General features: G+C 41.1%; 1 protein-coding gene across 5 annotated transcripts in view; it reads left to right on the forward strand.

The window, feature by feature from the left end:
• The first annotated feature begins 3,183 nt into the window (after nt 1-3,183).
• Nucleotides 3,184-17,434, forward strand: part of LOC125693143 (L-threonine ammonia-lyase-like) — a 28,061-nt gene continuing 13,810 nt past the window's right edge. Inside the window, exons 1-5 of one of the 5 annotated variants that reach the window (XM_048944674.1) lie at nt 3,184-3,387; nt 6,838-6,864; nt 9,524-9,866; nt 12,186-12,302; nt 13,061-13,302. In XM_048944674.1, coding sequence (XP_048800631.1) covers nt 3,287-3,387; nt 6,838-6,864; nt 9,524-9,866; nt 12,186-12,302; nt 13,061-13,302 — 830 coding nt within the window. In that variant the 5' untranslated portion in view covers nt 3,184-3,286. Of the gene's footprint in view, nt 3,579-6,837; nt 6,865-7,850; nt 8,725-9,523; nt 9,867-12,185; nt 12,303-13,060; nt 13,303-17,434 lie in introns of those variants that run through there. The other 4 variants (XM_048944676.1, XM_048944677.1, XM_048944675.1 and 1 more) reach the window with 4 other exon arrangements.

A 17,434-nucleotide genomic window follows, 5' to 3' on the forward strand; every position in this document is an offset into this window, starting at 1 on the left:
AAAAGCCTCATGAAAAAATATTTCTACAGCAATTTTCGAAGAAGTAACCAAATATTTCACTTGTGTTGTGCACAGTGCTCAGCGATACACTGGAAAGAAACCATCCTCCATGCTATTGCCCTCACCCAGGAGGTAGTGGTGTTACAGCTGAGGGTAATTCTTACTTCATTTGATTAAAGACTGGGATTCTTTAAGGAAGTCCAAAAAAACTTCTTATGAAGATTCAGGGATTATTTTTCATTTTATAGATCTTAGGATTTAAGATCTTGGCTGTTGCTAAGAAAAGTTTAATTTAAAAATGTTTTCTTTGATATAAATGAATGAAATTTCACATTTTAATTTAACTTAAATTTTTAATAAACAGGAAAAAAAAATTGCAAAATCAAGCAGTGAATCTGATTTGGGAGGTCTTCAGTGTCAATTCCAAGGCATACTGAACCATTGGTGTTGTGATGTGAGACATCCTCCTTCTGAATAATGTCACTGACAGAGGTATTGCCTTCTGCTGGAGAGGTCTGGGTTTTAGGCAGCAGTAGGTATGGCAATGCCTGATAATAATTGCATTGGTGAAGACAAATTAAATCAGTAGGAATTTCTTAGTGAAATATATTAGAAAGAAGAAAACCAGATTAAATTTCTAGATAAAGGCTGTTGAGGTATTGAAAGTTTTTAAACAACAAAAAGAAGCATCGTGCTTAGAGAAAGCACAGAGATGCCCAGAATGCAGTGTCTGTTCAGGGTGACAAAACCCAGCTGTTTGAGAAAGGGAAAGTGAGACCGGTATCTACAGCCATCATCTCCGTGCACAAAGATAATGAAGGTAAGTACGTAAAGTGGCAGACAAAGCTTAAGGATCCCGTAAGGACAATGAAGTTTGACAGGCAAGAATGAGAAGACGCATCTAATAATAGTGTATTTAACCGTTTATCTCTCATTAAGGAAATAAGCAGCTCAGAAAATGGTCATAGTTAACTTACAGCAATTACCACGATGCACAGTCAGCATTTCCAGCACATGCTTAGGTAAGGATTTTGAGAGGATGTTTGACGTGGACCTAAATCCACAGCAGAAGTTTCCATGTACCCTTTTCCCCTGATGAGCTGCTTGTTTGGTAGTATTTTTGAAGGATGCTGATTCAGTGCTTCATGTACTTCTATCCTGAAAAATCCTTGGTGCATTGTTTCCCCAACTGATTGACCAGATTGTCCTTAAAGTACCTTCACCATTCTTGCTTGGTTTGCAAATGCCAATCACGGATCTGGGCCTCATTTGGCAGGGAGATGAATTTGTGTGGTCTCAAGGATTAGTTAGTGTATGGGTTTATTTATTACTTCTTACTCTATAAATGTGATATTTTGCTCTTTCTGACTCCATTCTTCTAGTTGTTAAAAATGGTAAAATAAGCTTCTGTTCAGGTTTTGTGGTAAGTTTTGTTCACGTGTATTTTGTGTTCATCATTCTCCAGCAAAAAATACTTGAGCAGTATGTATGCAGAATAGCAACTCTCTTGTGGTTCCCTTGAAGAAGTTCTAACATACTAACATACAATGTTGGACTTGACCCTTTTTTTGATTTTATGCAAGTTGTTGTGTTCCTCACTGCATGAGTCCACCTGTGCAAGAACAGGAAGGGAAGTATGCCCTTCCTGTATGGAATTATGTAAAGATATGTAATGCACTTTTGTGACATGGCTGGGGTAGGGGCTTGCCTTAAGCAGGACATGAAGAAGGTAACGTGTACCCACCTGCAAATGTATTACTGAGCAAGAGGGAAAAAGGCAGAAGAAAAATGATGCCTCCTTGCAGCCATAAATGCTAGGGAGGGCCATACTTGGAGCTTCTGATGTTAATGTTTATCACATGAATACAGATCTTCAGTGTCTCCCTACTCAGCTTCTTCAAAATCTGTGTTTCATCTGTGTAGTTTGCTGGTAGGAGGATCTTCTAATACATCAGTCAGGACTCCCAGCCATCCTAAAGCTAAGTATTGCAGTTTTTACTGTTATATGTTCCTTTTCCTCTCCACCATTTCACTTCAGATGTGCTTTGAGTGAAGTGGCAATTCCACCCACCTTCTCTCTTTGCTTTTCAAGGCACCAATGAAGCCATCCCAAACTTGAGTCTTAGAGCTGACTGCCCTTTTGTCTCCTTGCCTCTGGCAGTAGCACGCTGCAGGGTTATGGCCATGTGCACCACAAGCAGCTCCACGGATTACACATCCACCACTGGAAAGCAAAGGGCAAAAGCTTTGAAGATGAGAGACTCAGGAAGAAGTGGTGAATCTAGAGCTTTTTCTGTATTGCAATCCAAAAAGTATGGACCTGTCTGCCATACCCAGGTATGGAAGTCTCCAGCAACATGGCTCAGAGCTTCCTAGAGCTCCTAGAAGACTGTTAAATCATTTATAATGGCTCTTCCCTATAAAGCAGTTCATTATACTGGTCAGCGTATTCTGTAGAGGGGGTGAGGTCGCAACTTGGGTTAGATTACAATATGCTAGCTCTTTATCTTAGACATTAAAGTTTTCTATGCTATAAGCAGAAAGCAGGGAGGGTACTGAGGGACCCCAACACCTGAGAAATGATGCCTGGCCAGTCCCCAAGCAGGCTGTGCACAAGGGGCTATATTCCAGAGGAGGAGAACTGCAGAAGGACTCCCATCCCCATCCCATTAGACATCCATCTCGCGTTTGGAAATCCCTCACCACCTTTGGTAACATCCCCATAGGGTAATGAAGAATAGATTTGTATAAGTGACTTGAGTCTTTACTCCAGATGATCTTTTCCCTTCTGTCCATCTGCATGAGCTGGCCCAAATGAAGACCCAAAGGAAGTGGCCAGCCTCTTCTTTCCTTAGTCACAAAAGCCTGTGTCCCCTGGTGCTGCCCTAAAGGGTCTCCGCACGTGACTCAAGCACCACAAGAAGAAGCTGGGCCTTCCTTGCTACTTGTGTCGACCCTAGTGCATGGTGTTAAATCGTGGGCCCTGCAGTAAGCCCAGATCATGCTCTGCAGCTCAGCGGTAAATAAGTAAAGCTTCAAGTGTCCTGCTAACAGAATGTCACCCCACATAATCCAGGCCCTGACTCAAATTGACAAGGACAGGTTGGCCCCTGAAATAATCTCTTTAAATAGCAGCAACCGTCTCTCAAAGTCACTTCCCCTCCCCCATTCCCACTGGATTGCTGCTCCCAACAAGTCACCTGCTCTTCCCACCCAGGCAGTGCAGGGCTGGTGGTGCCCGCAGGCAAGTGTGTCCCTTCTGCTGTGCTCTGCACCCGGAATTACAATGAATTTTGCAGCACAGTTGATCTACTCCAGGGTGTTAAAAAACAGAACTCCCAGGGACCGCTACAGGGAAGATGAAGACTACGATCCTTTCTGGCAAAGGTTGGAGAGTATTGCTGTCTGACTTAGAACTAGAGCTCCTTTTTTCTTGCGGGGGCCTTGGTCAGCCCTTTGGGTCCACCCAGGGCCAGACTTGTGGACATGACCTCCCCTGGACCCCTCCTGCCTCCTTACTGTGTCATAGTTGGAGTTTTGCTTCGCCTCGTTGTTTATTTAGTCGCTGTGCTATATAGGTAATGATTTCTATTTTCCTTTCTTAAAAGAAAAAAAAAAAAGATTGTTGGTAATTTTCCAATGTCTCCTGGGGTTCTGTGGCTGTGAGGTGCTCCTGGAGTCATCCACTGGAAGCAGTGGAGCTGTGAGTACTTGAAGCTGATGCTCAGATCTGTGACTTCTCTGTGAGCATGTATTAGGAAAATCTCAGGCAGGCCTATCGATTGCCCAAAATTTACCTTGGGACAGGTCATATAGCATTCTGCTGTGATAGACGTTAAGTACCTACCTTTGTTCCGGAGCTTATAATCTGTTTGTATTGCTGTGTTCAGCCAAGGGGGGGAATTTAGGAAGTGTCCAGAGCCACTGCATGGCACTGACCATTGGGCTGCACCTCTGTGACACAGCTGTGCTGGCACAAACTCACTCATAATCTTTTCCCTAGTTTCCTCCCCCTGCTTTATTATCTGGACATTGCTAGTAAGATGTGATGTTCCCAGATGATGGATAAAAAGGGGCAATGGAACAGGCTGCCCAGAGAGGCTGTGGATGCCCTGTTCATCCCTGGAGGTGTTCAAGACCAGGCTGGATGGGGCCCTGAGCAGCCTGGTCTGGTATTAAATGTGGAGGTTGGTGGCCCGGCATGTGGCAGGGGGGTTGGAGATTCATGATCCTTGAGGTCCTTTCCAACCTGGGCCATTCTATGATTTCTGTGATAATGTCCCACTTTCTACAAATTGTTGCATAAGTTAAAAGCATATTTTTCCAAGAAACCTAAGCCCCTATAGAACAGACAGCTTGAGAGAAAATACACCAAAAGGGATGAGAAGTTCCCACTCTCACACCTGAAGAATGGCTTGCCCAAAGTCACACAGCATATCTGCAGTGAACTGAGAATCTTCAACCAGTCACTTGATCACAGAACTGTTATTTTCCTCTCATTATGTTTATGTCATCCCTTCTGTAGTATAAGGGTGAATTATGAAATGCGTTAATCACAAGAGAACGTCTGAATGCAGAATAGATTTAGCTTCAAGAGGAAGAGTCAACTTCTGTAAGAGTTTTAACTGTCAAGCTGCGTGCAGGGTTCTGTGCTGACCATCTGACCTTCACAACATGAGAGTTCTCTGCAAGGTGCTCAGAAGAGTCTGTACGAGGGACACTTGGGAGCTGTTGGAGCAGAGGTAACCAGGAGGGTGACCTTCTGAGTTCCTCTTGCTTTCAGGTTATTTTTTCTCACATTATCTTTTTTGCAGTTGGTGCCTACTTGCTAGTGCCAGTAACAAGCAAAGACATTATAGTAATAAGTACAGAAAGATGGGGATGAATTCATCAGTGAATGCAGATACATTGCTGGGCTCCAGCTGCAGTTTCTCTGAATTGCTAAAACTGAAGGTACATTTTTTAAATGGTAATAATGAGGCTTGGTTATTCCCTGTATGAGTGTCAGCTTCCTTTGAACTCACTGTAAAACCACATAATTTTGTCAAACTGCTGCACAGGGCAAGTGGAGTTATCAGTGCCTGCAGTGAGCTTGGTTTCAAGGCTCGGTTGTTTTGTACCTGTCCGTGGCGGATGGCCACATGTGCATACATCCTCTAGCATTGATGTCATGCAGGCTAGGAGCTAAGCCATGATCTCCTCATCTTTAAGACACTCTAATAAGTAGCCCTGCTATGAACTTCCTGCGGGAGTCTTAGGCGAGTCACACTGTCTGTCTATGCCCCACTTTCTGTCATCAAAGGTGAGTTCCTATTCACTGATTTTGTATTTCTGTTTAGGGAAGGATATTAGTGAGTTCTGCGTGATTTGGTAACCTTTGTATGACATTTAGCTATCTAAAGCAATTTTTTATTCTTCTATCTTTTTCATCAAGAAATGAATCATCATTTTCATCATCTTTTTCAAGACCAACTTGAGTAGGCTGCTGCAGGGGGGTTGAAACTAGGTAATCTTTGAGGCCTTTTTCAACTCAGGCCATTCTATGTTTCTATGATTCTGTGACTTAAGAACAGCTGCTATTGCAGCATTTGGTTGTGTTTGGAGAAAAAACGAAAAACTCGTAGACATGCAAACAAATGTACTGGGAGTGTCAATGAGGATTTTGCAAAAGCAGGACAGCTCACAGGGATTATATTGCCAAAATGTGTTGAGGTGGAACAGGAAGGTTTAAGAGGTACTGAAGAAAGGGATGGCAATAAATCAGGAGTGTTTCAGAGCGATGTGGAGGTCTGAGGCAGAGAAGAAAGAGGTGGGGGAGAGTGGAGTGTGAAGATGATGGTAGTGTATGGATATGAACACAGAGGAAACCTCTTCCCCACAATAGCATTAAAAAGAATGAAATAAAAAAGAAATCCATGTATAGATTACATGTACATATATGTACGTCTGTCTGCACATGCTGCTATGTTGGGTTGCAGGTCTATCCCAATTCAGTGGGATGGATTGATGTGGCACTCAGGCTTAGCAGCAGCCTCTTTGCGCTGTGCTGCATCAGTCTGACTGATGTACTGGAGTTTGAAATTCTTCTCACGGCGTAGAGCTTTAAGGATGCTAAAACTTCTGCTGTGCTGTCAGCCTCTCCTCACAGTGAGTCTGTATCGTGAATGCAGGTGACAAAAACTGCTGTGGAAATCACTGAGTTTTCAGTGAGGATGTTATTTTCTGCCTACAAATGCACTGTCGTGACACATGGTGCTAAACATGCCAACGCTGCTGCAGGTGGGCCAGATATCAAAATGCCAACCACTGGGTCCAAGCAAGAGGCCATCTGGCTGTATATTCTTTGTAGTGGTGACCATAATGACAGTCTGGAGACAAGAATAAGATGCTCAAAAATGGCACTTTCTCTCATTTTGTCTTGTGGAATCTGCCAAACAAGTGCTCAGGATCTTCCTGGGCCATAGATAGCTTTTTGAACAATGCATGTAACTGTCATGGTTAGACCGACTTCCATATATCTTCTAAACATTATTTCTGTTGCTTTTAATAACTCATTGTTGTATGAATATTACTATTTTTCCAAACTTGTTTCCCCAGTGCTGTGTGACTTGATGAGAAAATATCAGCGCATTCAAGACGGCAGCCTAGAAGCAGAGCTCCATTCTGGGTCGTTGTGTTTTATCCTTGTAGGAGTACATTTTGGCACAGATTGTTTTTGTATTGGCTTTGAGACTTTAAACTATTTAAAGCTGTCTGTTGATAAATGTGATAATTTTTCCAGTCCCTTAATGATTTGTGGAATGTCTGCATATGGATCTTCTCTTTTGTTTTTTGCAGTTATGCTGAGCAGCTGTTCTTGAAAAAGTAGGTTTATAAATTGTTGGATTTTTTTCCATGTTTACTTTTACTAATCACTTTAAAGGTAAAATGGCATGTTCTATAACCGTGTCACAAAACTTTCCAGCTGAATATTTGCTTTATGCTGGAGACAAACAGACTTTCTTGTGAAAACTTTCCTAAACAAACTCCAAAAAAGGAAAAGCAATTCATTGGAAAGGAGCGATGTTTTCTAGCGCCAGGGTTTGTATTTACATTGGCTCTGCACTTTCATCTGTTGGGCATGACCTCTGGACAAGGAGCTGTGTTCTGGCTGTGCATGGGAAGGCATAGGTTGGTGTCTGCATGTCTCACTGCTGATGTTGGCTGCTCTTGTGAAGGAAATGAATACAGGTGGCTTGTGCAAAGTTCTTGGGCTGTGCTGGAGGAGATAGATATATCTAACCCAACAGGAGTATTAGTTGCTTGTTTGTGATCAATTGTCATAACTAAAACAGCTGCTTCCCTTGTAGGTTTGAAAGCACATGTGTTCACCCAGATGGGTTCAATGGGGGAAATGTCATTCACCAATGTAACTGAAAAATATAGACATAGAAGGAGAAAAAATATTAATCCAAAGAAAATAGTATATAAAATAGGATGATGAAGTTCCTTTGTTAACGAGGCTGCTGACCTTTCAGACGCAAACAGATGATTGTTTCCATATGACATGCTGAGATGTTAATGTTTCAGATGTGCTTTAAAACTATCTCAAGCTTGAAAAGATTATGCATTTTTAACATTTGACTTTTTTTTAATGGTTATAAGATATTGTCTTCATTAGGGACCTTGGCAGATGCTCACAAGAGCTCTGCTGCAAAATTCTCCTTTATTCTGCCAAAAAGAAAAAAAAAAAGAAAAAAAAAAAAAAAAAAGGAAAATCTCAGAATAGGGCCAGAAATTAATTTTTTTTTATTATATTGACTGATGGGAAACCATTTGATGGCACTAGAATGGGGGGATGTTACCCTGTAATTTGTACTTTCTAGCAGAACCCTGATTTATCAATGGACTTTTGCCTACCTTTTTAACAGACCTTTTGTAGTTCATTGCAGCAGGCACTGGGAGCAAATGAGAATGTATTTCCTGTTTCAAATTCCAATCAGTAAAAAAAATAACCTAGAAAAAATCATAGGTTTTTGCTTGTTATATTTTATGTTTGTATTTCACTCTATGCTTAAACCCAGCATAATATCATTCATTGCTAATGCTTGCTAAACACTTTAGATAACATGATTAGAGAACTAGAGATAAGATAAATATGTTCTATTCTTTTTGGAGTGGTAATCTGCTACTGTGTAGAAAAGGGTTTTACTTCTTTGGGGGCGTTGCGGATGGCAGAGATGAGCTCCTAGCAGAGGTGTGGTCCCTTACATCACAGCAGTTGTTGTTTATGCAATAGTCCCATTTGGTTTCCAGATCTGTGGGCTGTGCCATGACAAGTTTGCCAGTTTGATCTGATTCTCATATCTGCATTAAGTTCACTAACGTGCACGAGGCCTAACACAGCAACTCAAACATCCTTACTAAATGTTCCAACTCTTTAACCCCAAACGAGAAGAAATGAGCAGCAAAGTGTAGAACAGATCTACTTGATACACTATTTAATTTGAAAACATAATGTCTGCTCTTTGGATGTATCAGCTTTAAGATACCTCTTGGGACAATGTCGTAAATCATGAATGTCAACATAAATTAAAATTGTATCAATTATCTATTTGTTTGTATGTTTTAGAAAATAGGCACTGATACAAGACATTTTGGAGAGAGAAGATTTAAGAATGACTGATGCCACCAGTATAGTACTTGATTCAAATATTACAGAATCGGAATCACGGAAACACCAAGGTTGGAAAAGACCTCCAAGATCATCCAGTCCAACCATCCACCTATCACTAATAGTTCCCACTAAAAAGAACCCCTTGCGCTGCTCATATTGTTACGGGAACTCCTCAATGGGACAACTGGAGGTGTAATAGGAAGCAGAGCTTCAAGCATAGCTTATGGAACCACACAGAAAATGGACTGTTAAAAGTAGGGCAGTTGCTCAAAAAGCAGCTGTTTCTTAATATTTTTGAAATTCTTTTACGAACTTATTACAATGCACATTGCTGCTCTAGAATTAGGATGACATTTGCTTTGACCTATTCTGCTGATGAATGACTGCATAGCTTAAATTGAAATTACTTTGCAAAGCTGGTGAATGTTTTTTGTCTTTGGCCTATGGTCTATCTCTGACATATTTTACCATGCTGATTTTTTAGAAAATAATCTCTTCCAAGAGATTCTTCTCCTTCTACTTTATGTAGAGAGACTCATACTATTTGCACAGTTATATCCACAGGCCAGGCACACTATCAGCTCTTTTCCACAGAGCAAGTATTTTCTGCCTGTCCAGACAGCGTGCATGATATTTTTCCTATTTAATTGGTTATGACACAATTTGTCTGCCTGTCAAGTCATCTGTGCCTTTAGTAAAAACTGGCTGGTCACAGTAGCTTTCAATCCATCTACAAGATAGTTAAGAAGATGTTAATAATTTAGTCTGAAGCTTGCAAAGAGCAACTGAGACGTGCAATTGATTTAAGAGTAACTTAAATGCTAAATTCAAGCCTTTAATCATCTAAGCTTTCCTATTTGTTTCCAGGGATGACAGTAAAATAAAGAAACAAGATGGTCCAGCACTTTGTGATCTTCGCCTTTGTAAGGATGGGCCAATAAGAAATGGACACATTGGGCAGAGGCCACCACCAATCAACCCCGAAAGACTGAAAGATTTCGTTGAGGAGGATTACCTCAATGGGGACGTGAAGACGTGGGAAATGAAGATAGTCAGCCGTAATGAGGAGTTACTTGGGGATGCCCTTTCCCTCCTCCCTCAGTCAAGCAGCAGGACCAGCCTGTCCAGCCACAACAAACTGATTCGATTTGAAGACATTAGTGCAGCAGCTTTCAAAATCCAATCCGGTGTTCAGAAAACCCCTTGCATGGTAGGGGATTCTTATGTCTTTAAGCTCTCTTAATAGTGCTTTTATTTTTTTAATGGAAGTTGGTCAGAAATGAATGAAGAGCGTTCACTGTAGCAGATGGATTTGTGTGAGATGGCCTGAGTTCATATTAGTTGTTGTGAACTGTCAGTAATCATTTTCTACTTACCTGTTTGTGCTAACTGCAAAGTGTAATCCTCGAAGATTGCAGTGACCTGTAAACAAAGGATAAACCACATTAGGCACTGACTTAATGCAATGTGGTATTATGCTCCTGGTGAAAAACTCTTGCTACAGGGAGTCCCTGTGTTAGTGTCAGAGTAAGGAGTCATGTGAGGGGGTCTTTTTTGGAACCAGCCCACGCATCTGGGAAGTGTGAAGGATCAGATATTGCTTCCTGGCCTGGGAAGCCTGGGAAGCCTGGCTCTGTACTGTGACCAGGTGGTTCTGCCACATGCTTCTTCAACAAAACAAGGGCATTGAGAAACACACACATGGGAACGCTCTCATTGTAGATGCAGAAGCATCTGTTCAAACGTAAGAGAGGTGCAGTTGCACCATTTCTTCAGTGCAGACTTCAGCTATTGGATTCAAGATGTCTTTCTGCTATTGGGAGCTCCTCAGGAAGGCGGCTGTAGGCACTGATTGGCTGATCTCCTTTTTTTCTTGCTGTGGGAAAGGAGTCTTTGCTAAGTGGCAGCTGAGCAGAGCAGCCCCAAGTCACTCTGCAGAGATGTCTTCCTGGGCACACCACTGGCCTCACCAGCTGTCAGTTGTCTTTCTGGACTGCATGGAAAAGGGAACGTGATGCGTGAGCCCCTATCTGGGACTGGCAGTCTGTGGGTGCAGGTCAGTTGGGTCTGCAGTGCACAGCACTGATTGTGCCTGATCCAGAGGTATCATAATGATTTTCAGTAGGTTTTTTTTGTTGTTTTTTTTTGTTTGGCTCTGTTCCCAGAATAAGGGTAGTCTTGGCCACATGCCCACAGCAGGATTCATTTGCACCCCCTGCTTGGATGGATCTGACAAACAACTCCCAAGTACTGGGATCTGTACCTCAGTCCTAACTCCCTAACTGCTCCCTAAGCATGGCTCCTGCTCTACACACAGTGTGAGAAAAGGAGTGTGAACCACAGTGCCCATCTTCTGTCCCTGCAGAGGCATCTGTGTGATATGGAGCTCCTCATACATTGACAGTGCTCCTACTCACAGGCAGTGAAGTTCTCTTGGGCCTATTCACAGTTGCTCTCAGGCAGCTCTGCCCCTTAACTTAAATAGCTTAAATGGAATTCCGGAGTGGGAGGTAAGAGCCGCTTTCAGAGCTTTCATTTGCATAAAGAAGCAAGTTTGACTAAAACTTACTCGATTAACTGAACAGACAAATACTTTGCATCCTGGTTCCTAAACTCCAGGCAGTACCATGAGTGAAGCATCCTCCTTCAGTCAGCAATCTGCCTGAAGCTGAGACATAGCATGATGCATGCTCATGACAGATGTTACAGAGGTATTAAGTAAAGGGAAACAAGGACTGAGAATTGAATTGGACATTGATTTGGGCCCTGATGTAGGAACTTTTGTGTTGTTTTGTGTTGGCTTTATGGATGCCAAGCAGAGGCTGCACTGTGCTGACTTGGTATCCTCAGACTTGGTATCCGTGGTCCCTAGATAAGGGCAAGGTTACAAAAGGGAAAAGTTAGAGGGTGGGACATTGACTCTCACACATTGGGTTGCTACAGGTGAGTATAGATGGACGCCTCCATTGCTAGAAATAGCTGTTGTATTTATGCCATGTAAAAAAGCCTCAGTTAAAAAAAGCAGAAAAAGAAAACTTGAAGAGTTAAAATGTTGACAATCAATACTTAAAAAAAGACATACCTGAAGTATACCACTTCTGTGACTAATGTTCATTTTAAAATGTAGGAGGCAGCAACTACACAAAGTCACAGGATTCAACTCCTCAAATCCTTTCTCCTTACTGTAGAATCCAAGATGCTCTAAAAAACAGAACGAGTAGCAGTGGGGAGGTATGTGAAAGTCCAGTAAAGGAGCATTTCATGTCCAGTGCTCTCCTGTTTTGTTTAAGCAGTCTCTATAATTTAGGGTGTTTAGGTTAGGAACTGCTATCCTCTTAGTTTCTGAAGCAATTTCCTTAAGTTCTGCAGCCTGATTTTCACAGGGAGCAGCAAGTGGGAGCTCCTAGCACAGGATTTTGTAAATGTACTTTTTGGGGATCCTGCACAGCATTCATATGCCAGCCTGAATGGGGCAGGTTTTTCTTAATTTTAGGTCCATCACCACAATAATCATGTTTCTGTTGTCCAGTACTCCAGGCTATCCAAGCTGTATGGAGTTGACCTCTACCTAAAGAAAGAGTTCCTCCAGTACACGGGATCTGTGAAGGAGAGAGGTGTGCTTTATCTTCTGACATCACTGCCTCAGGTATAACAAAATGTCAAGTATAAAAATAAATAATTTGTTCTGTTTCACAGCAATCAAACACAATTAGACTTTACCTGTGGTGCTTCTTGACTTTTGAACCACTGTGTTAAACAGCATAGATAGGTCTGCAAATCATAGAATCACAGAACGGCCAGCATTGAAAAGGACCACAATGACCATCTGGTTCCAACCCCCTGCTGTGTGCAGGGTCGCCAACCAGCAGACCAGGCTGCCCAGAGCCACATCCAGCCTGGCCTTGAATGCCTCCAGGAATGGGGCATCCACAACCTCCTTGGGCAACCTGTTCCAGTGCCTCACCACCCTCTGGGGGAAAAATGCCTCAATGTAACATGTTGTACTTATGCATGGCCAATCCAGTGGTGAATACTTAAAATGTTTGAAAGAATAATTGGCAAAGTGTAACCTTCTGTTTTCCTGTGATGTTTAGATGGGATTGCTTATATGTGTATGTGTTCTGATACATGAAACCACCAAATTTGAAGTGACGATGAAAGTGACAGTGGATGAGGAAAAGGATCTCAATCCAGGAACAGGGACTGATCTTATGCTGTCTTAGTTCTGTGTCTAAAAATCACCTCAGATATGTGTACTGTTTCATAATACCCTAAGATCATTAGACAGCAGAGGAAAAGAGAACTTCCTAATAGAAAAATGTCGGACCACTAGGCTGATCAAGAATTATATGAGACAAATTTGTGATACTGCATAATGTGCATTAAACTTTTCTGTGTTTTTAGGATCAGCAAAGGAAGGGAGTGATTGTGGCTTCAGATGGGAACTTTTCCATGGCTGTTGCTTACCATGCCTCAGAGCTTCGTATCCCAGTTTTTGTCATCATGTCAACCAGCACTTCCCCTGCCAGAGTGAAAATGTGCCGTGAGTACGGTGCCATGGTTATATCCTATGGCACTACAGCTAAGGACTCCCAGATGCATGCAAGAAGGCTGGCACAGGAAAATGGTTATCTCTACCTGGAAGAGTAAGTGGGAAGTCAGATTGTTTAGAAAGACCATAGCACTAAAGTAAAAACAAGTGGTTTGATTAGTTGTCATTAACTGAACATTTGCTCATATATCATCAAAAGGCTCCTGTAACTGAGGTACTTTTATTTTCTAAGGTGCAAACAGTAAATCTTTCTGTAACACTTTGGAATGGAATCCAAAATGAGGCGCTTCCCATTTTCCCAAAGTTAAGGAAACTTCCTGATCAGGAACTTCATGGGATGAATATATCTTGTGTGTGTGTGTGTGTGTACATATATATATATATTTATATTTATATAAAATTACAGGTATATGTTAAATCTTTATGAAACATGTCAGTATGCACTGAGGTTCGGTCTGTTTTTGGTCTCTTTCTCAGGATCAAGGTGGGTTAAAGTTAACCTTAAACACAAAGGGTTTGGAAGTGTAGGATAGAGCAAGAGATTAATGCTGCAAAATATCTTGTGTGACTTGTCAAATTTGTTTTTTCCTTGAAGGAAGCTCATTAGGAGGCTACTTCACACACGTATTTAAAGTAGCTAAGGATGACTGAAAGTTGAAGTAGTTAATTATAAAATGGAGTTTGTGAGCTATTTGAGCTCATGGAATAAGCCAGGTCTAATAAAAATACAATTAGAGCAAGAGGTAGAATTATTTAGGACTGGTTCAGTGTTCCTTTTCTTCCTTTTCTCTTTGCGGTCTCTTCTGCCTTTGCCTTCAGTTTTCTTTCTTCCAAGCTTTTTTGAAGTAAGATCACTGAAAGGGCAGAGGGGTGGATCGCTATCATGACACAGCTCCCTCTGATGCACTAAGTTGCAGTCTCACACCCAGGCCATTGCTGCCTCTGTGTAGGCTGCAAGGCTTTATCCACCACTGTGAGTTGATACAGCTCTTGCTGAAGTAAGAGCCTGATCCCTTGGGCTGTTAGCCCTACTGCCACAAACACAGTGATAATGGGTGATATTGCTTGGAAAGAGGATTTCAGAATGAACAAGATATAAAGAGTCCTTAATTCTTTCCTAACTGGTTCACTAGGGAAGCAATATTAAAAACTGTACTCTACAGCTGCACAGGGAGCTCTGCTAGCAGCTGGAGGCCGCAGGGCTGGTTGGTGCGCATCAGCTGTTGCCATGGGCTCAGCCTTTCCTCAGACTGAGACTTGCAAGGAAGGTACCCTAGACTCCACTGAATTTTAAAACCAGTCATGTTCTTTTTGAGAAACCATAGCTTTCCATAATCTTGTGATTTCCAAATTTCTGACAGATGTTTTTCAATCAGTGCATTCGCTCCAAGTTGGCTTGCATCAGCTATTGCATTTGCACATAATAAATAATTGTTGTATTATAATTTCATGTTTAATCTTCACCTCCTACCCAAATAATTATTTGTGTTATGTAAGGGCAATATTTTCTGGGCACGTGAAGCTCTAGGGACAGTATGTGTAAATCATCTGGCATTGATGAGTTCTAAATGACATTATCATTGATAATGTCAAAACACTGATTTATTCTGCTTCAAGTAGTAAGAAGTAGATATCCAATTTATCACTACGTTTAATTAAAATGTTTCTCTTCACATATGAGTTTTTTCACAATCTGAAGGAAAAATAAAAAAAAAAGCAACCTTGAAAGATAGCGACAATGTAAAAAAGCTTGGAGTTGTGAGCCACATTTTGTTAGGTATAGGCTGGGAGCATTTTCCCAGAGAGGCAAGTGAATGTATGGATAGAAGTCATCTTCAGTGTTTCTGCCATATATTCACCACCATTTGCCAAAGCCACTCATAAAAGACTAGCCATCCTGCTTTAGAAAGGAACTTCTGAAATGGAATTTTATTTTATTTTAATTCTAGTTGCCCAGAATCCTCAGCAACACTATCCTTCGATACCTAAAAAATCACAGTAATGCTTTTCCACATACTAAAAGCATTCTCACACAATGAAAGCCGGTGGGTTTGTTTTCTTTATTTATTGCTCACTGAATATAGGAGAGAAAAAAAATATGTAAGTAAGAAGTGAATACTGAAAACAACTGCAACGATCCAGGACTCTGTCCTCTACTAGGGTAGGCAGATGAGATCCAAGAGATGAAATGTATTTATTGATCAGGCTTGTTGCAGTACTGCTGGGATAAAGAAAAGTGTCTTTGTGGATTCTCTGATCTCCTTAACCAGCAACTCCTTCTTTCCTTTCTGAAACAGGCATTACATGCCTCTCTTAAGTCTCACCTGTGCACGTAACGTCCTGTAGTTGGGTGTGTCCATGTCAGTGCGTCCCATTTCTTGAGTGCAATTAAAATGCAGTGTTATGAAAATGAGCGTGCAGCTGTTGAATTAGGAGAGGGAATTTTTCATCCAGTTGTAACTTCCTGTAAAATTCCAGGAAGGAAATGTGATTTTCCAAGGTGGAATTCGGTCATGAAGTCTACGTAATTGCTGCTCAGGTAACACAGGATTTCCAGTTTCTATAGGTGGTCAGTCAGGACCTTATGATAAATATAATCTGAAGATTGCCACTAAATCACAGTGTAACTTTGGGATGATGTCAGAATGATTGATTTGTGAGATATCAGGGTGCCACAATGAATTACGCACCTTCCTTCCTTGGGAGTCCAATTTTTTCTCATGTGATTCCTTATCCAAATACCAATCAGACATCCTAGTTCCCTTCTGGTTTGGGTAGTCTACCTCTCTAAGGAGGGCAGCAGGTAGCTTTGGAGCCCTTCATCAGAACTAGAGCCTGCTAACTGCCAAGTCAGAATTTCATTGTCAACCTGCAGCCTGGCAGCCCATTTTGATTGTTGATATGTTGTGTGTTTCAGAAGGCAAAGGGCCAGATTTCTACCTGTCACTCATAAATACATGTTTGAATATACAATCTTTAAAATTATCTGCTCCTCTTCATTGCCCTTCCTCCAATATGATACTGAAAGAGAAAATTATCAATCACAGTGCAAATAAAATCACCCATTTATTACAAGAAACTTAAGGCTAATTAGTGAACTGGCATTCTAATTAGATACTAGTAAAAAACCCGTGTTTATCTAAAACTCTCAAGTCTAATCAACCTTTATGTACAGAGCACTCTCCTTTGGAAACAATTTTTAGTCAGAGCAGTTCTGTTCATAAGTTGAGTATTCCACATTTTAATTCATCTTTGCAAGTCCCCAGAATTGCAGGGACAACTAACTTCTGAATCTTATTTGTGAATAAGACTCCAGAAAATAAGTAAATAAATCAGGAGGCAATAATATTTACAAAAATTTTGTTATGTATAGAAAAGAGGAAGAGAGCTCCCTAAGTATTTTGATAAACACAATAAATTCAAGAGTTTAGTTACTGGTTCCTCTGTAACTTCTTGACTCTGTCTGTCTTATCCTACATTTTCAGCATTGCCAACATCTAAATAAAATCTAAAACATCTTTTTAGAAACAGATCCAAGTAAATCATATGACTGCACAGTGGACATTTCTTCAGTGTTTTGACTCTGTTTGTCCTCGTTCTGCTCATTAAATTACCGTTGTGTGAAAGTGTTTTGCTAGTGAGAGTTTTGGCAGAGAAATCCTTTGCTTATCTTTTCATTAGGTATTCCAAAGCAATGTGAAAGCATCAGATACTGGCCCTGGTCTGTGAAAAGACACAATTCCGGAGCAGTCTGGTATTTGCAAAAAAAAACAACAACAAAAAACCTGCTTAAATTTCATAAAAATTCCTAACTATAATGGATGTGCACTTCTACTTATAAGAGAAAAAGAACTTCTTTTCAGACTTTGCTTTTAGTTTTGACATTCAGAACATTCAGAATTCATAGAACTTAAGAAATGGTGACAATACAAAAATGGTTTGTCTCCTTACCAGCTCTGCAAATCCCTGGTGTTGATAACAGAGCAATGGGCTCTTCAGCCTAAATGCTATTTGGAAGGCCTACCCATGGTCAAACCGTTCTGCACATTCTCACTGATTGCTGTTTACTGCTTTAATTGTAGGACCCACTCCTATGTGATAACTAGCACCCCTATTAGGCCCAAATGCAGAGATTCAGGTGACTTGAGGCACTTGCTGACCTGACTATACCTACAGCACTTGTACCTCTGCTTTTTGTAGGGTTTTCTTTTGTCATAATTTTTTTT

This window comes from Lagopus muta, chromosome 5 (assembly GCF_023343835.1).
Source record: "Lagopus muta isolate bLagMut1 chromosome 5, bLagMut1 primary, whole genome shotgun sequence".
In the NCBI taxonomy this organism is placed as follows: Eukaryota; Metazoa; Chordata; class Aves; order Galliformes; family Phasianidae; genus Lagopus; species Lagopus muta.